Source organism: Podarcis melisellensis (genome assembly GCF_964234715.1).
Source record: "Podarcis melisellensis genome assembly, chromosome: 2".
NCBI lineage: Eukaryota > Metazoa > Chordata > Lepidosauria > Squamata > Lacertidae > Podarcis > Podarcis melisellensis.
In genome coordinates this window covers 114707576-114733489 of record NC_138529.1, presented here as the reverse complement: position 1 = coordinate 114733489, position 25914 = coordinate 114707576, and the positions used below count along the sequence as shown (strand labels likewise).

The 25914-nt window shown below is 45.4% G+C and overlaps 2 protein-coding genes across 4 annotated transcripts in view; one reads left to right on the top strand and one right to left on the bottom strand.

Annotated features, from left to right (window-relative positions):
• LOC309364337 (uncharacterized protein) overlaps positions 1 to 3170 on the top strand; it is a 43801-nt gene extending 40631 nt beyond the window's left edge. For all 3 annotated transcript variants that reach the window (XM_081901366.1, XM_081901364.1, XM_081901365.1), the window contains one exon: positions 1090 to 3170. In XM_081901366.1, the coding sequence (XP_081757492.1) occupies positions 1090 to 1784 (695 nt within the window). In that variant the 3' untranslated portion in view covers positions 1785 to 3170. The remainder of the gene's footprint in view (positions 1 to 1089) is intronic.
• Positions 3171 to 10753: 7583 nt separating this feature from the next.
• Positions 10754 to 24867, bottom strand: LOC309364556 (zinc finger protein 496-like). Its single transcript, XM_081902124.1, has 7 exons — positions 24571 to 24867; positions 22609 to 23510; positions 19963 to 20071; positions 18441 to 18523; positions 17724 to 17850; positions 16445 to 16552; positions 10754 to 11622 (listed from the first exon to the last, which is right to left on the bottom strand). The coding sequence occupies exons 2-7, from the start codon at positions 23305 to 23307 to the stop codon at positions 10778 to 10780; spliced, it is 1971 nt and encodes a 656-aa protein (XP_081758250.1). The 5' UTR covers positions 23308 to 23510; positions 24571 to 24867; the 3' UTR covers positions 10754 to 10777.
• Between the last annotated feature and the right edge of the window lie 1047 nt (positions 24868 to 25914).

Sequence of the window (25914 nt, the reverse complement as noted above, 5' to 3'; positions counted from 1 at the left end):
TCATTTGCGATATCTGAATCTACTATGCCCAATAGAAATGCTGCTTCTTTTTCTACAAAAGTTTGTTTAAATATTCTTTTCAACTCATATGCTGTGTCCCAGAAGCTCTTAATTTTATTACAGTTCCACCACATATGAAGTAGCGTCCACTCTGATTGATTACACCCCCAGCACATTTTGTTTTATACATTTTGGTTATTTTAGGTGTTATATACCACATATAAAAACATCTTGAGAAAGTTTTCCTTTATCGAGTCGCAAATAATTGAATATTTTTGCCTAGGTCCATTGCCCAAATTATTCCCTCCTTTCTTTCCTCTGCACTTCATTATTATCCCACCTTTTACATTTGCTCATTGCAAAGGCTGTAACAACACTCATGACTCCATACTGGTATCTTCACCCCTACAATCGCCTTGGAGCAGTCCTGATGTGCCCAGACCATTTGACCATTTTAGGTCTCAAATGTCCAATGTTACCCTGGCAACTACAGTGAGGGAAGAGCATTATAAAATCCTCTTCCTGGGTCTCAGATCGCTTTGAGGATAGTTGATTTACACTCTGGTGGTAAAACATCTTGCCGTTTGCACCACTTTCAGGTTGGGTCAGGCGGTTGTTGTTTTTATTTTTGTTATATATTTTGTGGTTTTATATTTTGATTTTGTTCTGTGAACCGCCCTGAGACCTCTGGGTGTAGGGTGGCATAAAATTCAATAAATAAAATAGATAAGGAGAGATGGAATGCAGCGTAGGAGAGTTCCACAAAGGCAGAACACACGAAAATCACACCTACTACATTCTAAAAGGTTAAATGAAATTAAACTGAAGCACTGAAACATCATTAAAGTAATGAAAATATACACCTGGGGTCTCTTAATTCTTATATGAAAAGGATGGAGGGACTGCTGTCATCAAGGCCATGCTCTTCCTTATGTCCCCATTTGCTGACGCTCAGTGCAACAGGGCTATAATTGACAAGCATTGATGCCTGGGAGAGCTCTTTCCTCCTCCTCCTCCTCCACCGCTCCCCTTCTTCCCTTGAAATGGGCTGGTCTCATGCCTGGATTGTTTCTCCCTCTGTCCCTGCAGGCAACATGGTGACAGTGGAACTGAAACCTCTGAAAGTGCCGGTACTGAGCCACATGGACGATGCCAAGCTGGCTGAGCTCCGGGGACGATGGGGCCTTTGTAAACAGGAGAGGGGAGAACAAGCAGAAGGGCCTGTTGCCTCCGCCGAGGGTGCTTCCACTGCCGAGGGTGATTCCGTTGAGGGTGCTTCCACTGCCGAGGGTGATTCCGCCGAGGGTGCCTCCACTGAGGATGCAAAGAGTGACCCGGTCAAGGACGCTGAGGCTGAGGCTGCGGAACTTGAGCTAGCAGAGATTAAAGCAAAAGTCCGTGCGAGGCTGGAAAGGTTTGCGTATTCCAAAGGCGGGGAGACAAATCCCTGCCCGCCAGAGCCAGACACCAGCCAGACTGCCCCGGTGGAAGAGAAGCCACCGCCTCCTGAAAGTTCTGCAAGCGAGAAATCCTCTGAGGGTGAGCCCGCCGCCTTAGCTGACCAACAGAGTACCGACACAGGGGACGGGCCCCATGAGTGCGAGGATTGTGGGGAGCGCTTCATGGGGATGGACAAGCTGCTCTGCCACCGGGCCACGCACACGGAGGCAAAACCGTACCTCTGCTCCATGTGCGGGCAGGATTTCATTCGGAAAGATTCCTTGGAAGCCCACGAGAAGACTCACGGCTTTGAGTGCAGCAAGCGCTTTGAGGAAGCCTCATAGGGCAGGATTGGTTATCAAGGATGATGCTGAATTGTTAGCTGAGGAGAGGAGATGGGAAATAGCGGCACAACTGCAAAGGAAAGACTTAGGACCCATCTCCAGCCCAGTTCAGACAGTTATATAGACTTACCCTGAGTTGTCCCACTGACTGTTGCAGCAGGTTTGGGGCAGTGGCCTTCCAGATGTTGAGGGATTTCCCAAACCCCTTGCCATTGACCATGTCAGCTGCATGGACTGATGAGAAATGGAGTTTAGCAACACCTGGAGGGCCACACAGGTCCCCCACTTGTGAACTATCCTGTCTTAAAGAAGGCTTAACTCGGAAGCAAGTTCCGCTGGGAGCTGGTCTCCTCCATTGGTAAGTGTGTACTTAGGGTACAGCCCTGTGCATGGTTCATGTTGTACTGCACTGGGCTTATCTCTTGGTCAGGAAGTCTTGGTCACACCGTCACAAGCATTGAAGTCTGTTTTGCAGTTGTTACTCTTTCAAAGTCTGAAAAGGCAGTGGCACAGGAAACGGAAGGTGTCAACAGCTTTATACAGCAACCCCACCCCTTTGCGGAACAGGCGTGGTGGTGATTGAGCATTCAAAGGAGACCACTAACTTTTTACTGGCCCCTGCTCCTCTGCCTTCAATGTCTTGTTGATATTCTCAGGTTACAGATCTGACCTCTTCCATGCTGCTGGGTTGTTGTTGTTTTTTGGCACATGGTGATGGCTTAACGGCCCAAGATCAAGCCAGGCTGGGTATGTTTTGACCAGTTTGCAACCTGAACTCAGACTTCTGCCCTTGTAATGTAATATACCTCCATCTCTTCCTACCGCTTTCAGAGTTTTCGAATCTTGCCTCATGGCTTTTTATCATTATCTTTTAATTAATTTTTAAAATTAGGCAAGAGCCCTGGCTAGTTTGGATACTATAATTCAGTAGACTTTAGACATGAAAACATAAGCGTCCCTTTAGCTTAGCATTCTGTTTCCTGCACCAACCCACTGTTTTCAGAAAGCCCTTAAGCAGGGCAATTTCCCTGCTAGCATCTGTTATCCAGAGGTTTCCTGAGGTTCTATTTCACTTGCCTTGCTGACAGTCCTGAATAAATATTGAGTGGTGGTTGGGAAATAAGTGATGATTGGGAAGGGAAAGTTTTGTATAATTTTGTTTGTCTTGGTGCTGTTGGGAAGCAAAAGTGCACTGGAGATGAGAAAGTAACAACCTTAGAAGTATAACTTACCTGAGAAAAGTAATATCTATTCTAGAATGCAAAGTAAAAGTTGTAAAAAATTTTAGAGCTGTGGCGTCATGTTGTTTGTATAAATTTGTGGCAGCTACAGAGGAGTTTGTGGACATGAATTCTCACAATCAATAAAGAATTTTTCAATTTTAAAGCCTTACAGAATCTTCCCCCCACTGTCAATGTTGGAATATTTTGGGAGCTTACCTTTAGAGTCATAAAAATGGGGGAGGGGAAACCAATGCACAAAAACTGCAAGAGAGTTAAAGCCAGGTACTTTATGGTTCTCATTGATTCATTTTCCAGATATATTAATGTATTCAATCTCAAGCAGAAATCAGAAGTGTTTCCTAGGTTCAAGGAATTCTGTGCTTGGTTACAAAATGTGCATGATAAACAGGTGAAATGTTTGTTTACAGATTGGGGGGGGGGAGAATTCACTTCTCAGCAGTTTGAAGCTTTCCTAAGGAATTCAACATGACCTTTCAAGTCCACGGTCTCCTTTGATGAATGGACTTTGTGAAAGGGTAAATCAAACATTGTGTCAAGGCTTGAAAACCTTGCTGCATGATGCCAATCTTCCAGAGAGTTATTGGGCAGAAGCACTCAGCTGTTTTGTTTATACTTATAATCGCAGATTGTCATCACCGATTGGTTGTACCCCCTATGAAAAGGTGTTTGGCAAGAAACCATACATCAAGCACATGAAAATTTTTGGTTCTGACATGTGGGTTCACACACCACAAAGCTCCCAAGTTAGGCAAACGTGGCTTGCACGGTATCTTTCTAGGATATCAAAAAGGTTCTTACAGAGTAATGATGACTGACACTAACACACTTAGACTCACTAGACGTGTTGAGTACAATGCCTAGTGGGAGAATGTGGGAATTTTCCAATGTTATTCTGATGACAGTGAAGAGACTGAGGATGAACAGCAGCAAAACCCCACACTCACTGATGAAGGTTCTGGTTCTGAAACTGAAACTGACTCCGATGGTTCAGAGGATTTCAAGTGTGCTAAGGTCTCTCTGCGGCCCTCTGAAGGCTCTGATCGAGAATTGGAGGAACCACTGTTCACTATAGGCCACTTTTCTCCTAAGAAAGAAGAGGAAAGCGTTGAAGACTTACGTCTGATTCACAGGTCTGAAAGAGCCACAAGAGGTAAACCTCCAGAGAGATTTGCTGATGAATTTGCTATAGTAGCTAAAGCTGTAACTGCTGTTAATAGCTCCAAGAAGGTATTTGAACCTTCAAACTTCCAAGAGATCCAGGCTTTGGACTTGAAAGATGCTGAGCCATGGTTAACTTGCCATGAAGGCTGAGCTTGATTCCTTAGAGAGGAACAAAACATGGGAGCTTGTTCCAACAGTTTCCTGTTTACTGGTTTTCTGTTTCTTTGTACCAGTTGCCTCTCTGCTTTCACAGAGAGAGGATGTATATTTTCTTTTCTGTCTGCGTAGTTAGAAATAAAACACTTAGTGCGTAGCTCATATTTCTCATCTCCCGCTGCTGCTTGGATACTCTGCGTAATGGGAACGTGCCTGAAGTCTCATCAAAGGCTCAGGTCGTTAATCACTGTCGGAGGACTCGACCCGAGAAGTAGCTCGGTTGAACGCAAGTTCCAACAGTTTAACGGTTTTCTCTTAAGAGTTTCCAGGCCTTGATCTCTGCAAAGCCACCTCTCCCCTCTCAATCTTCTCAGCATGGGAGATGGGCACAGAGCAAACACAGTTCACAGTCACTGTAGGAACTGCGGAGGAGTAAAGAACGGTTCCCACAGAAATGTCCTCAAGTAGGAATAGACATCCAGCACTTAGATGCTTCTGGAGTCTTTAGGAACTTCTGGAAACGAGTGAACACACTCACCCCAACACAGTAGGTGGGAGCGGTTGCAGCTGTAGATCAGCAACAGTTGGGATTCCACGTTTCCTATCTCCTAGGAGGTGAAAGCATCCAAATTGATTATATCAGTGCAGATATTGCATGAGAGAAGATGGTCTTTCAGATAGATGAAGCTGAATTTTTGAAAGTCTCAGAATATGTGCCTACCTAGGAGGAAGGAGTTTATTTCATGGGGACAAATCACCCTATGTAGGAGATAAGTCAACAGGTGCAAGATCAGCCAAGCCAGTTGCTATGGCAATAGCCCAGTGTCATTTACAGAATAAGGTTACCAGATTTTCTTCAATGAATCTGGGGGCACTTTTCAACTTCATACTAAATAGATGGATTTTGTCAGGGGACTGAGCTGTAAATCTGGGAACTGTCCCCGGGAAACGGGGACGTCTGGTAACCTTATTATAGAAGTGATTAGGATATGACAGTTCATCAGTAGGTGAAAGTGCAGTCCATGCTACATCTTGAATTGCTGGAATAACAAATTATTTCTACTTGTGTCTGTATCTGCAAAGTCTACAAGCTTTATATATCAACAGCTGGAAGAGTATTACTGAAGCCTGAGCTTCCGCGGCAGTAAACTATTTTGAACCTTAAGCTGCTTCTGTTGGTGACTGGAACTGGGGGCAACTTCTATGTGGGCATCTTACCTCAGATTCCCAACTGGTTATGGGTCCAGTTCTCCAGCTACCAGAGCCCAGTTATCAGCTACCAGAGGTCAGAAGGCAGTAAATCTGGATAACTCAAGCAGAGGAGACTAGTTGAAGCAATAAATTTTCCTTGACATATTCCAGGGAGGCGGATTCTGGTGCAGTCTCACAGCCGGGCTGCTGTTGGAACAGTTGTTGGAAGGAATTATTCCTGTTGGAGCTTCATGGTGTAGATGCATAACTTTCTATTTGTATCTGTATCTACAAAGCTTACAAACTGTGTGTATATATAAACATCTGGAACTTTATTACTGAAGCCTAATCTACAGGAGTAAACCATTTTGGATCTCAACTGGAGCTGGGGGCAACTTCTGCTGTGTGGGTATCTCAGGTGGCCCCTGGATGTTATCCTGAGGGAAATGTAACCCTTGAAGAAGAAGAGTTTGGATTTGATATCCCGCTTTATCACTACCCTAGGGAGTCTCAAAGTGGCTAACATTCTCCTTTCCCTTCCTCCCCCACAACAAACACTCTGTGAGGTGAGTGGGGCTGTGAAACTTCAAAGAAGTGTGACTGGCCCAAGGTCACCCAGCAGCTGCATGTGGAGTAGCAGAGATGCAAACCCAGTTCCCCAGATTATGAGTCTATCGCTCCTAACCACTATACCACACTGGCTCTGAGCAGCAAAGCTTCCCCACGCCTGTACCTACCTGTCCCTGGAGATGCCAGAGATTGAAACTGGGACCTGATGCCTGCAAGGCATATGTCCTGCCATTTCGGTGTGCTTCATCTCTGACCCATAGATGAAATTAGACTCACAAGGCCACCCCCCAAGCCATGCGCATACAGTGGTATCTCGCAAGACGAATGCCTTGGAAGACAAAAAACTCGCAAGACGAAAGAGTTTTTCGTTTTTTGAGTTGCTTCGCAAGATGAATTTCCCTATGGGCTTGCTTTGCAAGACGAAACGTCTTGCGAGTTTGTTTCCGTTTTCTTAAAACCGTTAATACCAGGGTGCATCCGTGCTTCGCAAGACGAAAAATCTGCAAGACGAAGAAACTCGCAGAACGAATTAATTTCGTCTTGCGAGGTACCACTGTATGCCCCATGGCTGATGGCTGCCAGTAGTTTCTGAGTTCAATTTAAGGTGCTCACAGTAGTCTCTAAAGCCATCAGAAAGTCCGCCACCTCCTCCTGGGTTTTATGACCGGCAGTGGAGCCACTCTTGGTGGTTCTGCATCCCTCAGAAGTTAAGGAAGGGTGGGGTGGCAGTCCGGGAGAGGGTAATCTCGTAAGTAGTGGAATTCCCTGCCAGTAGAGACAAGTCAGACACTTTCACTATACAGCTGTTGGTAAGTGCTGAGATGTGCCTCTACCTGCCGTGGACTTGTTGGATGCAGATGAATGGTGGGAGGAACCAGCTGGGTGGAACCCTTTGTGGTGGGACGACGACGAGAGGTCAGAGGGAGAAGACTGGGAAGAGAAGGGGTCGGAAGCTGAAGAGGTAACAGGACTTTGTGAGCTGGGAGAGAGTGGCAGAGAGGAGTCCAGAATTGAATAGAAGCTGAGGTGGTGGAGGAGGCAGGGAGGCGTCCGGCTGGTGTCACCCTGTCCGGCTGGAACAAGCTGCCCTGCCACCCATGTCTCTCCGAACCAGGAGGAGATGAAAAGGCTGGAGGAGAGGTTGGCTACACAACCTCTTGATTGGTAAAAGCCCTAGAAAGGAGGGGACCTAGATGGCTATGCAGAGGCGAGGATTTTCAGTCTCGGCAACTGATTTTTATGGAGTAACACCACTGGGAATATGCTACTCTGTTCATTAGGCCTAACACTCAACCACGTTTGTCATGTTTTTGCTAATAAAGAGTTCAACTTTGAACTGCGTGATTACTGACCAGCACGCTCCTGAGATGTGGGTTTTAAGGACCCACCCTAATTACATGAAGGGATGTTGGTGTAATTTAAATATTCCTGATTGCTCTTCTGTGTTACACTGTTGGTTACACCAACAGAGTTTTTTTCAGCCAGAACTCAGTTCTGGCACCTCCCAGATGGGCACCATTGCCATTATAAGAGAACAAGGGACGTCTTCATGGTGAGTTCTGGCATCTCTGTTTCTATAAAAATAGCACTAACGCGTGTGATCTTACAATGTTATGGAGATTCAACATAATGCCGAAATTCACAGAGGTAATTTTTTAAATAAAAGGTGCACCCCCTCCAACCCAATCCAGTAAGGACTCAGTGGTCGTAGCATTTTGACCGAGAGAGAAAACCTTGGCAACTGCCTGGGAGCAGTTGGAGAAGCAAGGCAGAGGAAGATAGAGATATAAAAACGTGTCGGTATAAAAACCATGTCCTCTGCTGGATGGATCAACTCGAGTTTCACACTGCAAAGCCATTATGAAATGTTCCTGTGGACAGATCTGTGAGCTGTTCATAGAATTTTAGCTAGCTAGACTACAATCTGGAGGAGTGATGGGAAAGAGTGTGTCTGGATCGCCAGAGAAGCACCCCTCATTGCAACATTTTGTTGCAGAGCCCACTCACTAGTTGTAACGATGTGTTTCAACATTTAAAACCCAGTTGCTGCCCAGCGGGATTTAAAGATCAAGGTGAAGATGTATTGCATGATCAGTGACCACAGTTGCAAGTGAAGGCCAGGAATCAGGCAGCCTGGATGACCTGGTGAGGAAAAGCGAGGTCCCCTGGCGATGGGGAAAGCCAGTGATTACCTCTCATGGAGCCTCTGAGCAAAACCGCATCAGCAACATCTAGAAGCAAGTTGGGAAACCTGTTTCTCTCAGATAAATATCTGGCCATGTCCCTACCCATGCTCTTGACTCATGTCACAACAAATAACTCTTCTATCAACCAGCACCACCCGTTGAGAAGGGCGTGTGAACATTTGCAAAAACTGCTGAAGTATACCAAATCTCCATAACAATAGCAGCCACCCCCATGTAAGACATCTGAAGGCAGCCCTGTTTAGGGAAGTTTTTAGTGTTTTAAATATTCTGTTGGGAGCCACCCAGGGTATAAATAATAAATTATTATTATTATTATTATTTATTTATTAAGTTGACAGCTCGTTAGGCTGGGGCTAATGGGATTTGGCTTCTGGTAACATAACAGGCTGGAACGTGGGTGGTGCTGTGGGTTAAACCACAGAGCCTAGGACTTGCTGATCAGGTGAGCTCCCGTTGCTCGGTCCCTGCTCCTGCCAACCTAGCAGTTCGAAAGCACGTCAAAGTGCAAGTAGATAAATAGGAACCGCTCTGGCGGGAAGGTAAACGGAGTTTCTGTGCGCTGCTCTGGTTCGCCAGAAGCAGCTTAGGCATGCTGGCCACATGACCTGGAACTGTCTGTGGGCAAATGCCGGTCTGTCACGACTGGACCTAATGGTCAGGGGTACCTTTACCTTTACCTCACAGGCTAATACTCTTCCTCTTTTAATATGTAACCAATTTCATTGTCTTTGTCCATGGAGTTTTCTTGGCAGGGATACTGGAGTGGCTTGCCGGTTCCTGCTCCAGATGGATCACGTTTGGTCAAAACTCTCCACTATGACCTGTCCATCTTGGGTGGCCCTGCACGGCATAGCTCATAGTTTCTCTGAGTTATTCAAGCCCCTTCGCCATGGCAAGGCAGTGATCCATGAAGGGGAACACTGGTTGGACAGTGTTCTCGAAGCTACAAACATGAGCCTGACCAAACTGTGGGAGGCAGTGGAAGACAGGAGTGCCTGGCGTGCTCTGGTCCATGGGGTTACGAAGAGTCGGACATGACTAAACAACAACAACAACAATTGCATTATTGTCATGATACTTTTGCAAATGCAAGGCCAGATGGTCCTCTGAATGTCAGAGTGGTGCCAGCACAATCAAAGGCACCCTACTCAATCCTAGATAGCGTTAGAAGCCAGGCCAGTAATGTTTATTTATTTATATTTTATATATACATATATAAATCTTAGGCAGCTCTTGTTTTATTTTGTTTTCAAAACCACTCCAAGTTGCGTAGAAAATAGTGTAAAAACCAGGAACAATTAAAAAACCTTTAAGTGAAAACATACACATGCACTCTCGCACAATAATATTAGTAAATTGTCAAAAACAGGGAAGAAGAAAGAGGTAGGAGAAACCGATCAATCGTGAAGCAGCCTTTAGAATGTTTTCCTATGAAATGGCGTGGTATTGCTGTTGAAGTGTGTGACTTCAGGATTTCAACAGTGTTGCTGTGTGTGAGAGAGAGGTGGGGGGAGAGAGAGAGACTGCAGCCTTCATGAATTAAAAGTTGTCATCTGCTGGAGAAAGGGCAGTATGATGAGCAGTGTTTGTGAAAACAGGTGCTTACGAGAACCCCAGTAATAATAATAATTGATCTTCCTAGAATTGTAGACTTGGAAGGGATACAAAGGGTCACTTAATCCAACCCCCTGCACTGCAGGAATCTCAGCTGAAGCATCCATGACAGATGGCCCTCCAACCTCTGCTTAAAAACCTCCAAGGAAGGAGAGTCCACCACTTCCCGAGGGAGGCCTTTCCACTGTCAAACAGCTCTTTCTGCCACAAAGTTCTTCCTGGTGTTTAGTCGGAATCTCCTTTCTTGTGAAGCCACTGGTTCTGGTCCTTCCCTCCAGAGCAGGAAAAAGCAAAGGGCTGTCATGTGGAAGATGGAGCATGCTTGCTTTCTCCTGCTCCAGAGGGTAAGACCCAAACAAATGGCTTCAAGTTACAAGAAAGAGGTTCCAATTAAAGATCAGGAAGAACTTTCTGGCAGTAAGAGCTGATTGACAGTGGAACGGACTCCCTTGGGAGGTGGTGGACTCTCCTTCCTTGGAGAGTCATGTATGATTCAGTTGAGATTCCTGCATTGCAGGAAGTTGGACTAAGTGACCCTTTGTATTACTTCCAAGTCTACAATTCTAAGATTCTATCATTAATAGCTTCTCCCAAAAGGGGCGTGGCCAGCAAGAGAATTCCCAGTTGGCCCTGCCCACCTCTTCTAGTACCCAATGAGGCGGCTCTTGTCTGAGGATATCCAGAATTCAGGAACCAGCGCCAGGCTCACAGCTCTTGAGCTATTGCTCCAAATAGCTCTGAAAACATAGGCATTATTTGCAGCTTACAAAAAGGTCTGTGTCTGTCAAAACACACACACACACACAAAATACACAAGTGGCCAGCGCATCTTTGAGAGCCACATTAATTCTCAGAGTATTAACAAGGCCTTTTCCCCCAGATGGGTTTTCTCATGTCTGTTCAGTATGGCTCTCTGGGTGAAGCTTTCCCCGCAGGCGTGGCACCCGTATGGCTTCTCTCCCGTGTGGATCCTCTGGTGCCTGAGCAGCACCTCTTTCTGGTTGAAGCTCTTCCCGCACTCGGGACACTCGTACGGCTTCTCCCCTGTGTGGATCTTCTGGTGCCTTACCAGCGAGTCCCTCCGGCAGAACTTCTTCTCGCACTCGGGACACTCGTACGGCTTCTTCCCCGTGTGGATCTTCTCGTGCCGGATCAGGCTCTCCCTCTGGCTGAAGCACTTCCCGCACTGAGGGCACTCATGAGGCTTCTCCCCTGTGTGCGTCCCTCGGTGCCGGACGAACCCTTCTCGCCCGTTGAAGCTCTGCCCGCACTCGGAGCACTGGTACACTTTGGGCCTTGCGTGGATCCTCTGGTGTTTGGCCAGGTAATTCTTCTTCTGGAAACGCTTCCCGCATGCGAGGCACTCGTAAGGCATGGCTGCGGAGTGGACACTCTGGTTTGCAACTGATTTGCATCGGTACCATTTCCCACCCTTCGAGTACAGAAATTTATTCACCCTTGCATGTCTCGAGGTTTCCTTCACTGCCCCGTGACTTTCTGCCACCTCGTTTAATTCACCCCATCCCTCCGCCGGCTTTCTCCCCCATCGCTCGTCAGATTCGCATCTTTGTTCATGAATCTCGGCCACCAGAGAAGCCTTCCCTTGGGATATTTCCAATGACATGCTGTATATTTCATCCGGCTCTCTGCCTCCTTGCGGAGGACTCTCCTCCTTGATTTGAAGTTCTTCATCATCTGCAGAGAGAGATAACGCAGACAATAATTCTGTTCAAACTGACAGTCCTTAAAAAATCCTTTTTGCTAGGAATAATGGGGATGGAGATCCTGAGAAAGCTGACTAATTTATTTATGTACGTGACAACAGCAGCTAGAACCTCATACACACAGGGGTGGAAAGAGGAAGGATTACCAACGAAGAAGGACTGGCTTACGAAACTGATGGACTATGCTGAAATGGCTAAATTAACTGCCAGATTAGGAGGACATAATGATGAAGTGTTTAAGGAGGATAGGATTATCTATCAGAGTGTCACCCATACATAATCTCTGGCAGGATTTGAAATACAGTGGTGCCAGGACCAAACAGGCTTTCTCCCAGGGAGACATATGTCAGACAATGTGAGGAACATTATAGACATTTTGGAGTTGCTAGAAGTGGACATTAACAGGAAGGCTGTTCTAATTTTTGTGGACGTGGAGAAAGCCTTTGATAATATTTGCTGGAGCTTTATGAAGAAGAATCTCCAAGGGATGGGGGTAGGCCAAGGTTTTCAAAACGGTATAGGTGCAATATATTCTAAACAAAAAGCAAAGTTAATTGTAAACAATGTGGTAACGGAGGAAATACCAATAGAAAAAGGTACACGACAGGGATGCCCAATATCCCCTTTGCTTTTTATATCAGTCCTGGAGGTTTTGTTGAACATGATTAGAAGGGACCAGTTGGTTAAAGGAATTCAGGTCGGAGCCAAACACTATAAGCTAAGGGCATTTGCAGATGACCTAGTATTAACTTTACAACAGCCAGACACTAGTACTAAAAGAGTATTAGAACTAATTGAGATATTTGGTCAAGTTGCAGGATTTAAATTGAACAAACAGAAAACGAAAGTGTTGGAAAAAAACTTAACAATGGATGAAAGAGAGAGATTTCAGAGTGAAACAGGTTTGGAAATAACGAAAAAAGTGAAATACCTGGGGGTGAATTTAACATCTAAGAATGCGAACTTATTTAAGGACAATTATGAAAAGTGTTGGACAGAAGTAAAGAAAGATCTAGAAATATGGTCTAGGTTGAGACTTTCCTTGTTAGGCCGAATTGCTGTCATTAAGATGAATGTATTGCCTAGAATGTTATTCTTATTTCAGACGTTACAGATTTTGGACAAGATGGACTGTTTCAAGAAGTGGCAGAAAGACATATCTAAATTTGTCTGGCAGGGCAAAAAGCCCAGAATAAAATTTAAGACTTTAACTGACGCAAAAGATAGAGGGGGCTTTGCCCTGCCGGACTTAAGACTCTATTATGAATCGGCAGCTTTTTGCTGGTTGAAACACTGGCTACTTCTTGAAGATACAGACATTTTGGATTTGGAAGGGTATGATAATAACTTCGGTTGGCATGCATATTTATGGTACGACAAGGTGAAGGTGTATAATAGTTTTAAAAACCATATTGTCAGGAAAGCATTATACAATGTTTGGATTCGATATAAAGATTTGTTGGAGAGTAAAACTCCCAGGTGGTTGTCACCAATGGAAGCTAAGGCGGTGAAAAAACTTAATATGGACTCTAATTGGCCAAAATACTGTGAAATCTTAGAACATGATGGTGAGAAGGTTAAACTTCAGAGTTATGAGAAATTAAAGTCCAAAGTCCGAGATTGGTTGCATTACCATCAGATAAATGAGACATTTAAGCAGGACAGGAAAATAGGATTTCAGAAGGAGAGGTCAAAATTAGAAACAGAATTGTTAGAACCCAATACAAAAAATTTGTCAAGGATGTATAACTTGCTGTTGAAATGGAATACACAGGACGAAATGGTGAAATCAGCTATGATTAAATGGGCACAAGATATCGGTCATGACATTATGTTTGCTGACTGGGAGCAGTTATGGACCACTGGTGTTAAATTTACGGCATGTAATGCCTTAAAAGAAAACATAATGAAAATGATCTACAGGTGGTACATGACCCCAGTCAAGCTTGCAAAAATTTATCATTTGCCCAATAATAAATGTTGGAAATGCAATGAGACTGAAGGTACCTTTTATCACCTTTGGTGGACCTGCCCGAAGATTAAAGCCTACTGGGAAATGATCTATAATGAAATTAAGAAAGTCCTTAAGTGGACTTTTCCTAAAAAACCTGAGGCTTTTCTCTTGGGCATGGTTGGCCAATTGGTGCCAAAGAAGGACAGGACCTTTTTTATGTACACTACCACAGCAGCAAGAATTCTTCTGGCAAAGTATTGGAAGACACAAGAACTACCTACTCTGGAAGAATGGCAGACAAAGGTGACGGACTTTATGGGACTAGCAGAGATGACTGGCAGAATCCGCGACCAGGGGAAAGAGACAGTGGAAGAGGACTGGAAGAAATTTAAAATGTATCTTAAAAATTGTAAAATTGAGGAGTGTTAAGATGTCAAGGGGTAAGAAGCAGAGAATTACAGCTGTAACTAATAAATTTAAGGAAATTTAATGAAAGGGAACTAATAGAAAAATTGACTAAAGGGTTGCTAAAGAATTGTAAAATAAGGATGCAGCGAAAGGGAGCTATGGGGAAGTCGGAGGAAAGAAGGTACATGAAAATAAGATTATGAAATTATACATGTTTAAATGTTTTGTATGTTTTTGTTTTGTGTTTTGTTTGTTTTTTATTTATTATGTGTTTGAAAAATGAATAAAAATTATTTTTTTTTAAAAATCAAAATAAACTCAGATAAAACAAAAAAAAAGAAAAGAAATACAGTGGTGCCTCGCAAGACGAAATTAATTCGTTCCGCAAGTCTTTTCGTCTTGCGAGTTTTTCGTCTTGCGAAGCACGGTTTCCCATAGGAATGCATTAAAAATCAATTAATGCGTTCCTATGGAAACTGCCTTCAGACCAGGTCCGGGGACAGTCTGTCCCCCGACCTCTTCTGAAGGCTGGCGGGGGCGAAAGCCTTTGCTTCCCCCCCCCCCCCGCCTGCCTTCCCGGGACAGCGGAGACTTTTCCGCTGTCCCGGGGCGATCTTAAAATGCTGGCGGGCGGCAGCGAAGGCTTCGCTGCCGTCCCCCAGCATTTTAAAAGCCCCCGGGACAGCGGAGGACTTCTCTGCTGTCCGGGGCGATCTTAAAATGCTGGCGGGCGGCAGCGCTGCCGCATTTTAAAATCGCCCCGGGACAGCAGAGGAATTCTCCGCTGTCCCGTGGCGATTTAAAAACCCCCGGGAAGGCAGGCAGGGGGGACAAAGACTTTTGCCCCCCGCCAGCCTTCAGAAGAGGTCCTGGACCTCTTCTGAAGGCGCGCGGGGGGCAAAAGTCTTTGCTGCCCCCCGCCTGCCTTCAAAAGCCATCCAGGATAGCGGGAAGCGCTTCCCTGCTATCCCGGACTGCTTTTAAAATGCTGGCGGTGGGGAGCAAAGCCTTTTGGCCCCTGCCGGCCTTCCTGGACCTCTTCTGAAGGCCGGAGGGGGGGGGAGGCTTTGCTCCCCACCGCTAGCATTTAAAAGAGGTCCCCGGAGATTTCCCTATGGGCTTTCTTCTTGCGAAGCAAGCCCATAGGGAAATTCGTCTTGCGAAGCGCCTCCAAAATGGAAAACCCTTTCGTCTAGCGGGTTTTTCGTCTTGCGAGGCGTTCGTCTTGCAGGGCACCACTGTATAAGCAGTGGATTAATGAAAGACCTAGAATTTAGATAGTAAAAACGTGTGTTGTAAACATCTCAGAAAATGGAGTCAAAATAAGCATCAGGAAAGGGTGGGTGGGAAGTGAATTGGAAACTTTATGGGGGGGTTATGTACAATATTTTTGAATATTTTTGGAGATTTAATAAAAAATATATATAAAAAAGAATCAAGAATTCCTGTCATTACCAACGTTCAGAGCGTGAGTGCCATTCGTTATGCAGCTAAAATTCCACCATCCACACACAAGGGAGCAGAGACAGTAGGCTCGTGCATGATGTCACAGGTAACCTGTTTTTCCAAGCATGGTGTGCAGAAATCCCAACGATCAGCTGACTCTCTGCTTGCAAACTGTTGTGAACAGGGCTTTTCAGATGTCCCCAATCAGCTTATTGGCAATGGAGGCAACTCCTCTTTCCCCCCAGTTTGCATCATGAGCTAGTATGGCATAATGCTGGACTAGGACTTGGGAGACCAGGGTTTGAATCGCTACTCAGCCATGAAGCTCACTGGGTGACCTTGGGCTGGCCAACATCTCTTAGTCTAAGCTACCTCACAGGGTTGTCATAAGAATTAAATGAGAAAGTGGGAGGAAGCTGCTCAGAGTACGGGGGGGGGGGGGGTTGCCTATACATATAGTAAATGTAAGTTTAGGATCCTTGCAAATAGTAAACCAGCACAACAGACAAAGGAGGTTTTTTCCTCTTTGATGTACTAGATTTCTTCCTGCAGGGTGGTGCTGGCTCATTCATTTTATACAGGGCAGTTTTTAGTGGTTTGATGTTTTATCGTGCTTCTACTATTCTGCTAGGAGCCGGCCAGAGTGGCTGGGGAAACACAGCCAGATGTGTGGAATTATTATTATTATTATTATTACATGGGACCTTTAAAAAATGACATTTCCCCACTCAGTCTGAAGTGGTACAGTCTGTTCAACTACCTTGGAATTCTCCCACCTCATTCTGACATGTGGATTGGCCAAAGAAGCCATGTGGGTGTGGTCAACCGTGTGGAACACCCAATCAGCACCCAGGACAAGAAAAGCAGGAAGTGTCACATGGAAAAACAGGCACTATGAAAGCAATCCCAGGGTGTGTGATGCATCCCTCTGTAACCACCCATCCCAACTAAGCCCCGCCCTGCCTTTAATACTCCTCCCCTTTACCTGAGATGCTTTCTGCAAATACCTCGCCATCCTCAGAGTCCTGGATGAAACCCATGTCTCCTTTTTCGATTTGGGATACAGCCTCTGGTTTGGGAATCACAAACCCTCCTTAGAATAGGGAGAGAAACAGAGAGAAAAGGAACACTGAGAGAAATAGTCATTGACTGAATGTTTGGCGGGGCAAAGAATATTTGTGGATTCCAACCTAAAAAGTTTCAAAATAAGCTGGTTTATGAAACTGATAGGACTCTGATGAAATGGTGAAATTAACTGCTGGACCAAGAGGACATAATGACGAAGTGTTTAAAGAAGAATGGAGGCCATTGATGGATTATCTATCAAAATATCACCTATTTTTTTTTGTATATGATGATAAATGGTTTGGAATATTTTTTGAGATTCAACAAAATACAGTTTTAAAATAAGCACAGAACACTTTCTACTTAGCTTGCTGGTTGGGGATTAAGCAGAAGCAGTCGCAGAATGAGATCCTCAGTCAGCCAAACCCTGTTCTCTATTTCATTCATCCTCCAGTTTTCCTCCCTCACAAACAGCCACCCAGCATTCCATGACCAATGAACATGGTCAATCTTCATTAGATTGGCTTTGGGGGGGGGTCTCTTCTGAGGGGCTCCCCCACCCACAAAGAAGTTTCGTGCTTTGCAAATCTTGGGGCGTTACCCCAAGTTTACCGATGCTTCTCTCTTCTGCATGGATGGGGCTGTTTCAGTTGCATTAGGATCCCAACTCAAACAATGAGCTTGCCTTTAGGATATAGGATGAGGGCAGGGAGGAGGGTGCATCAGAGTCATAGCTGTCAACTTTCAGATTTGAAAATAAGGGATCAACAGCCTCGAAAATAAGGGATCAGCAGCCTCACCTGTCCGAGGGCCAGTCTACAGGATATCTAACAATCCAGGATAGCCACAGGAAGCAGCAGGAAACAGCACTGGAATAAGGGAATTTCCCGCAAAAAAGGGAAGGTTGACAACTATGGTCAGAGTCTGCCAACCCAAGCCCAGGTTCCAACAGCCTTGCGGGGCTCAAGACAACACCCTGTTCTTTTCATGGAGGGATCGTTTTATTGATTGCTGTGGAAACTGCTTTGTGACCAACTATGGTAAAAATCGGTCCATAAAGAATTGGAAATAAATAAAACGTGTTTGTTCTCCCCCCCACCTTCTTTTTCATTATTATATTTTGATGCATTAAAAAAATAAACAAACTCATATTCTCTCTTCTGCCACGTTCCATTAATACAGGGTGAGGACTTCCTTACCTAGAGAGCTGATGTCCTCAGAGTCCTCCTGCATGACTTCCCAATGCATGGTTCCTTGACTGGTGTTCAGCACTGCCCACTCAGCACTGCCCAAAGCCACAGTCACCTCGTTTAAATTCACACTTCCCTGGAACGATAAAAGTATCCCCTTCATTCCTGCATTGTCCTGGGTTGGACCAGATGACCCTTAGTGTCCCTTCCAACTCTACCACTCTATGATTCTAATAGCTGTATAGTTTTGTAGACTGGCCCTTTCCTCCTCTCCACTATCTCTCACCACTGTCAACACTGTAGGCTCATTGAGGTAGAGGCCCACCTGGTTTGCCTTGTTCTGCCTCAAATTAGATCATGGCTGCAAAACGTCAAGCTCTGGGGCCAAATGCAGCTCCCAGGACATTATCTGGCCCTCGGATGTTTCCCCTCACCAGCCCTGCTTCATGCCTTCCTCAAGTGTTTTTGGTTTCTTGGAATGTGCCCTTGAACTTTAGCTTGCCTGGATGAAAAACGGTGTGGGGTGTGTGTGTACGTGCGCGCGCATGCACATAAGCATGTGTGAACGTACAGAAATAGTCCTACTCTCCAAATGGTAAAATTCACACTTGTTACTCCATTCACTTTTGCCTCTGGCCCTACTGCTGTGTGGCTCCTGAAAAGTTGCCCAGAAGGAAATGTCGCCCTCTGGTCAAAACTTATTTCCCACCCCAGAACCTCACATACCTCAGAAAGCTCAGTGTTGACTATTTCTTGTTCTTCAGGAGGAAGCACCGGACTGGGATGACTTGGCGACATTATTCCGCTGGCTGTAAACGAGGGGAATGTTTCAGATACCATAATAGTGATCGAGTCAATTTCTTAACCACCCTTCCTGATAAGGTCCTGGGCAGGTTGTAGCGATTTAAAACCCACTAGGAAAATGAATTTCAACAGGGCTTTTTTGGGCTGAAACTCACCGGAACGTTAATTGCCATTATAAGAGAACGGGGGAAGCGTTCATGGTGAGTTCCAGCACCTATTTTTCTAGAAAATCAGCACTGAGTTTAAAATAAATTACAGTCAGAAGCTATATAATGAAGGAGCCAGAAGCAGCTCTGAGAGTAAGGAGTTCCACAATCTTGGGGATGCCAGAGAAGGCTCGCTCTTGGGCTACCCCACCCTGAACTTCTGGGGTGAGCAGAACTACCAAGAGGGCCCCCTCTGCTTATCTTAACATCCGGGGGGGTCTGTAGGGAAAGAGGTTGTGACGTTTGCCTCCTAGGTGGGTCATAAGGAAAGGGTTAAAATGAGTGTGATGTGATTGGCCAGTGAGAATGCAAGGGGGAAGTAAAAGTTAGAGTGGGAAGTTTTGAGAGGCGTTGAGGTTTGGGAGTTGAAGAAGGAAGAGGGAGGATTAGGTGTGGGTTGGTCGAGTTGTACTGTGAGAGAGTGAGAGGAATTGTTGGGTGGAGTCAGATAGATAGTTGGGGATAATCAGTTTGAAGTTGTTCGGAACTAAGATTAAGAAACTGACAAGAAAAATTAACTGAAACCGTAAGCTTGTTCCTGCATTTAAAAATAAACTTAATTATTTGTTAATGTTAACAACTGTCTGGACTCCGTGTGTCCCCGTGAGAAACGGGGTGGTGGCAGCAAAGAAAGCTATCGCAGTGGTGGCACAGGGTCAATAGACCGTCAAACGTCCAGGGGTCCTGTGTGATCGCCACAGAGGTCATCTCAGATATTTGAGGCCTAAGTCATGTAGGACTTTAAACACTAATGTGACATGTGAGCAAGCTCCTTGAAACAAACTGGCAACCAGTGCATCTGTTTTACAAGGCAGGATGCCACACAATACCCAGGGCTTGGAAGAAACAACTATGTCAGCCCCAGACATTTTGTTCCTTGGAGAGGAGGCCACATGGTAACTAGCTCCTCTCTGCTGCACTTCGAGCCCAGAAATAACCAGCACGGATGTCATAAGAGTGCCAAATGGAACCCCAGGCACATTTGTTTGTCCCCTAAAATAGCCTTCTCCAACCTGGTGGGCCTCCAGAAGTTGCTGGACTCTAACTCCCATCATCCGCAGCCAGCAATGGCCAGCAGTGAGGGATAATGGGACTTGTAGTCCTTCAATATTTGGGGGAAGCCACGACTGTCTTTCAGCCATTGCTAGTTTTCTCATTGCGAGACCCTCTGAAAAGCCGCGGAGGGATCCCAGGAATCCAGTTTGAATAAATGCTGCGCTAGCCCAATGAATCCTCACCCAGCAAACAGAGGTCTTTTTCTGCTTTCTCATCAGCCTCTATGTAGATTTGCCTCCGAGGTGCCCCCCTGGCTTCTGAGGGGCTCGTGGGCACTTCCTCCGCCGGCATCTGAAAAAGAACAACAAAGATCCCACTCAGGATGGGGAAGACGCAGGAGGGCTTGAGAGGAGGGCAGGAGGTGGACAAAGCAAATAACTGAAGGGGGCAGGGGGAAGCAGGGGAGCTTCTTACAAAAGGGGTGGGGGTCAAATGAGAAAAGCGCCTGGGCATTTTGTGTCACCTCTATTGTCTGCTTGGTGCATATTTAAGGCCTTCCTTGTTCAACCATCCTTTCAAGTGCAGATTTTTACCCCAGCCTATATCCATATTGGATTTGAAATAGGTTTTTTTATTCCTGCTGCTGGAAGATGATGGAAGAGTGTGCCTTGGTAGGTGAAGTCAAACTGATGGAGCAGTTTCCACCTACTGCAGTGTGGAATTGTTCTTAATTGCTTTCGCACGTGGAATTGTTCTAAAATTATTTTTACCGTTGAGGTATTTTTTGGGAAAGCAATTCATAAATGGCATTAAAAAAGGAGCAAAAGATGAGCTTGCCAAAGCCTCTATGACACACTGGGTAATAGATATACTGCAGGACATAATATAGATTTTACTCTCTGGGGAAACCTTTGGAAAAGCGATTTGAATTTCACAGCATGTTATTCTTTGAAGGAGAACTACTTGCAAATGATTTACAGATGGTATTTAACTCTGAGTAGGCTAGTTAAGATGTATAAGACTGAATCAAGTGCTGGAGATGCAAGGAGGTTGATTGAGAGAAAGTTCTTTCATATGTGGTGGACTTGTAAAATGGTAAAAGAGAGTTGGGAAATAATCCAAAATGAATTGAAAAAAAATGTTTAAAAGTACTTTTCCCCAAAAATAACAGAGTCCTTTTTGTTGGGGATAATTCAGACAGAAATCCCCAGGTGTCAAAAAAGACTGCGGCCCATGTTTTGTTAGCTCAAAAACTGAAAACGAGCTAGGTCCCAACCAAAGAAGAATGGCAACTTAAGTTGACAGATTATGTGCAGCTTGCAGACTTAGCATATAGAATAAATAAGAGAACAAGACGAACATACATTTAGAGAAGATTGGAAAAGGTTTATTGAATATATGGGGGGAAATTGTGTTCACTTGAAAATTTTGGCAGCATTAAGATAAATTCAACAGTGTAAATAAGCTGTGATGGATGTAATAATGCAATACTGAATGGTTTAGTTTATATAAAATATGCAGGGATTTAGGGTATGCGAAATGAACCACGGAAAGAGAAGAAGGGAAGTCGTTGATAATTTAAGGATGTTTAAATGAGTATTCAAAATTGCAAAACAGAAAATTTAATAAAAAATTATAGAGAGATAGATAGAGAGATAGATACATGATAGATACATGCTAGATAGATAAATAGATAGATGATAGACAGACAAATGCCAGCTTTCACAAATGCCAAAAACTTTCTCTGTTCTTTTTAGTTGAAAGCTGGGAATTATGGTTTGTTTTGGAGGGTGGAAGTGGCTGTTCTCCTCCCTGCTACTTCCCCCTCTCCTGTCATGGATGCCCCATGTGCTGGCTCAAGGTATTTTGCTGCCAGAGGTGAAAGACTAGAAGAGACTTTTGTATGCAAAAGGAGGCCGGACTAACCGTTGAATTTTAGCTGAACACTAGCAATTGAATGTTACTGAAGCAGGAAAAGTTGTGAGAAGACCCTGCTATTCCCCTCACGCAGCTACAATTTCCAGGAGACTTTAACAGTCAGGCTCTCTTCCCATGGAATGCTGGGAATTGTGGCTCCATGAGGGGAATAGGGTCAGCAACCTCAACAAACAGTTCCCAAGGTTCACTGGGGGAAGAAGCCATGACGGCTTCAAGTGGTACAAGACTGCTTTAAAAGTACAGGGCAGATGGGTCCTCATTCAATTATTTTAAAACCCAGGAGCCGTCCAAGTAGCCCATGGGTGGGGAGCCTCCGGTCCTTCAGCTGCCATTGGATGATGGCCAGGAACGATGGGAGTTGCACTTCAGAAGCATCTAGAAGGCTAACAGTTTCCCATTTAATCCACACGTGAATTGAAATTGGGAAAGACGTGGAAGGGAAATTTTGGTCGACTTTAGGAAAAACATTTAAAATGTTTAAGAAAAAAATAATGAGGTATAAATATTGTTGGTGGAAATTTGGTTAAGTTAAAATTGACCTTTTTTTAAATGGCTAAATTAAACGAAAATAAGGTTTGTAAAGATAAATTGAGGAAATGGAAGAAAGAAGAAAAATAAAATAATAACATGTTAGAATAAATTAAATTAAGTTAAAATGGAGAAGTAAATTAAGGATTTGCTGAGTCAATAATTTAAATTGGAATACAAGAAGGGGAGGTGTGAGGAGGTCTGAGAAACAAGTTAAAAGAAAATAAGTATTTGAACTTTCAGGTGTTTTTAATTGTTTTATTTTTAAGTTTTGGATTTTTGTATTTTTTGCTTTTTGTTTGTTTATTTTTGTCTTTGTTGTTATATGCGTTGTTCTTTTTTGAAAATGCTAATAAATATTCATTTAAAAAATAATAATAATCCACACGTGAATTAAATGGCAACATGCATTAAAACCTCACCTGCCATTTCCAAGCCTTGGCCCCTTGGGGACTCATCAGGAACTCCTCTGCCGCCATCTGGGTGCTGGTCTCCGGGTCCCAGGCCCTGACCCGACTCTGCATTTCCTGGGGCAAGATGGCCAGGAACTGCTCCAGGATCACCAGCTCCAGGATCTGCTCCTTGCTGCGCCTCTCCGGCTTCAGCCACTGGCAGCACAGCTCCTGGAGCTGCCCATAGACCCTTCCTGGGTCCTCGACTTCTTGGTAGCGGAACTGCCGGAAGTGCTGCCGCAGCGCCTCCATTCTGCTGGCTTCCCCTCGCAAGATGGCCGCCTTCACCTTCCTGTAGTCCTCCCTCTCGGCAGCTTCTAGGCCGCGAAAGGCCTGCTGGGCTTCTCCGCTGAGAGCCGGCAGGAGACGCGCCGCCCACTCTTCTCGAGGCCACTGGCAGGCTTCAGCCACTTGCTCAAAGGAAGCCAGAAAGGCCTTGGCATCGTCCCACGGCCCCAGCTTTGACCGTGGTGGGCTTCCCCATCCTAGGCGATGGGAGTCCAGGGCCTTCAGGAACTCCTGGCACCGGGTTGCCCATTCCTGGGGCAGCCCATCCTCAAGCTGCTGCTTGCCATTTTGCAGCGCTGCCTGGCCCGGTAACTCCTTCAGGCATGCCATCGTGACGCCATGCGGTGGGGCTTGACCTGCGGGTTCTAACCTCTCCTCCATCTTGGATCCTTGGCGTCCTCTCTCTGCTTCAGGGTGGGGGAGATTGGGACGAATATCCCACACTCGTAACGTCAAATTTTTGTTTCGGGTCTGCGGCTATACAGACAGGTTCAGTTCAAGGAGGAGACCCTACAGCATTTTGCCGAGACTTTCTCTGCCGCTATCCCCTGGGTGTCTTTCTGAATGGCAAGTGGGACGGATCCCTGCAGAGAAGAAAAAGAACAAAACACCAAAAGGCATAATGAAGGAGCCATTTTGGCAAATTGTGGCACTATAAAATTTAAAACTCCACAATTGCCATAGTGGTTGAACTATCAATCCCTCTTTCCAGGGAACTCCAAGAATTGTAGGTCTGTGAGGGTAACTGGGGTCTCTCTGAACCGCTCCCAGCACCTTCAACAAACTACAGCTCCCATGATTCCCTGGGAGGGAAGCCATGGCAGTTTAAAGTGATTATCATAGTGCTTTGAATGTATAGTGCCATTTACAACATGCGCTGGAGTCCCAGAAGCTGGGGAAAGAGAAGCCTGCTCAGTCTCAGACTCAAATCCCCCCTCCCTGATGTTGATGGGACTACAACTCCCATCAATTTACATTGGTTATTCCAAGCACCTTTTCCCACAAACAGTGCCTGTTTTTTGCCTTGCTCCCATCTCCTACAACCGGCATATGGCCCTCCGAAGGCTGCCTGGAAGGGAATGCGGCCCTCGGGCTGGGAAAAGGTTCCCCGCCCCTGCTGTACACGCTTCCCCTGGGAGTTGCAGTGGTTAGAGTGTCCGACTAGGGAGATCAGGGTTCGAATCCCCACTCAGTCATGAAGCTCACTGGGCCAATCTCTCTTCCTAACCCACCTCACAAGGTTGCTGTGGGGATGAAATGAAGAGGGAAGAAGGAAGGAAAAGGTGGGACAGAAATGCTGGTGTGGCCTTTTGAACCGCAGAGAGAAGAGCCCCCACTTCAAGGATGATTTGGGGGTAACAGCTTCTAGATCAGAAGACGGGGTTCCCACAGCAGACCTGGCCAGCCACTCTGCGCATGTTGTTGTTTCCAGACCTGCAAATCGACCATTGCCACAAGCTCAAAAGGTGCGGGCTTGCAGCGGGGGCTTCCTACCCACCCACCCCCGAACCTAGTTGGAAGCCCAACTTTCCCAGTCGCTCCGCACGCAGCCCGGACAAGGAACACATTTTTGCAACTCTTCCTTTCTCTGATGTGCACCAGCTCCCACCACATTTCGGCCAAATCTGCCCCTTTAAAACTCACCTTTCTCTCGCAGCCATTCAAAAGCAGGCATCCGACCCTCTCAACAAAGCAGGAAAGAGAAGGGGAGGGAGAAAGAGAGAGAATTATTACACCACTTCCAGTTCCACCCCCCTTCTCAAATTTCCCAGTTCCTCCAGGAATCTGAGTTTAACCCTTTCCAGCAATACTTTCTCTCTCCCTCCATCACTCTGGGACGACAGGAGGAGGTTGCAATCCGGATCAGGCCAAACCTTAGCGGGGGTGGTTGGCGTTTGCAAGCTTTACTTTCCCGGGAAAGCTGCATTTAAGGCCGGATCGGACTGCCACGCTTTTTAAGGAGGAAGGTGGCAAGAGGCAGGGAAGAGGCTGCAACACACACGCGCTTCTTGCTCTATTTCCGGTCCCCTTTTGAACGGAGGGAGAGGGGGAAATCGCGTTCCCGCCGCCGTTTCAGATGAAGCTGATCAAATGTCTGTGTCTTGTTGATGAAATTGCAAGATGGGAAGGTGCCTTCATCCATTGGGCCCATCCAGCCCACTATTGCATGCACTGACTGGCAGCAGAGGTTGGTTCTCCAGAATTTCCCGCGAGAGAGTCTCCTTGACCTCCCTCTCCTGGAGATGCCAGGAACAGAAACTGAGACCTTCTGCATGCAAAACAGATGCTCTGACCACTGAACAACACAGCCCCAACGCAAATAGCAATTTGCATTTGATGATGTGGTCTACAGAAGCTTCTGCTCTTAAAAATATTATTATTATTATTATTATTATTATTATTATTATTATTATTATTATTAAGCTGTTACACCTTAAAGGTGCCACAAGACCCTTTGCTGTCTGCTCTTGCTTCATCAGAGACTGGTAAGGTCTGGAATAGCCCTCAGATGTTTTTGCAATTTTAGGCTTGCAGGCAAGGGAAGTCAAGTTAAGAGTTCCCTGCAGTTCCACCAGTATTTTCTTATTTACAGTGGTACCTCAGATTACGTACGCTTCAGGTTACAGGCTCTGCTAACCCAGAAATACTACCTCGGGTTAAGAACTTTGCTTCAGGATGAGAACAGAAATCGTGCTCTGGAGGCGGCGTGGCAGCGGGAGGCCCCATTAGCTAAAGTGGTGCTTCAGGTTAAGAACAGTTTCAGGTTAAGAACAGGCCTCTGGAACTAATTAAGTACTTAACCTGAGGTACCACTGTATTTTGTAAATTTTATACACTGCTTGATTGTAAAACAAACAAGCAAACCTCTAAGTGGTTTTCAAAAAAATAAAAAATAAAAAAAATCCCAATAAGAACACCAATAATTTAAGACTTTGAGTAAGTTAAAATAACAATACACTAAAAACAGATTAAAGCTTTCTAAATATT

Bases quoted from the DNA above. Each gene is read 5' to 3' on its own strand.
- LOC309364556 (XM_081902124.1), bottom strand. From the start codon at position 23,307: ATGGAGGAGAGGTTAGAACCCGCAGGTCAAGCCCCACCGCATGGCGTC. The intron at 18,524-19,962 runs GTGAGGATTCAT...CCTCGTTTACAG, and splicing joins AAAAGACCTCTGTTTGCTGG to CCAGCGGAATAATGTCGCCA. The intron at 11,623-16,444 runs GTAAAGGGGAGG...CTCTCTCTGCAG, and splicing joins ATTTGCAGAAAGCATCTCAG to ATGATGAAGAACTTCAAATC.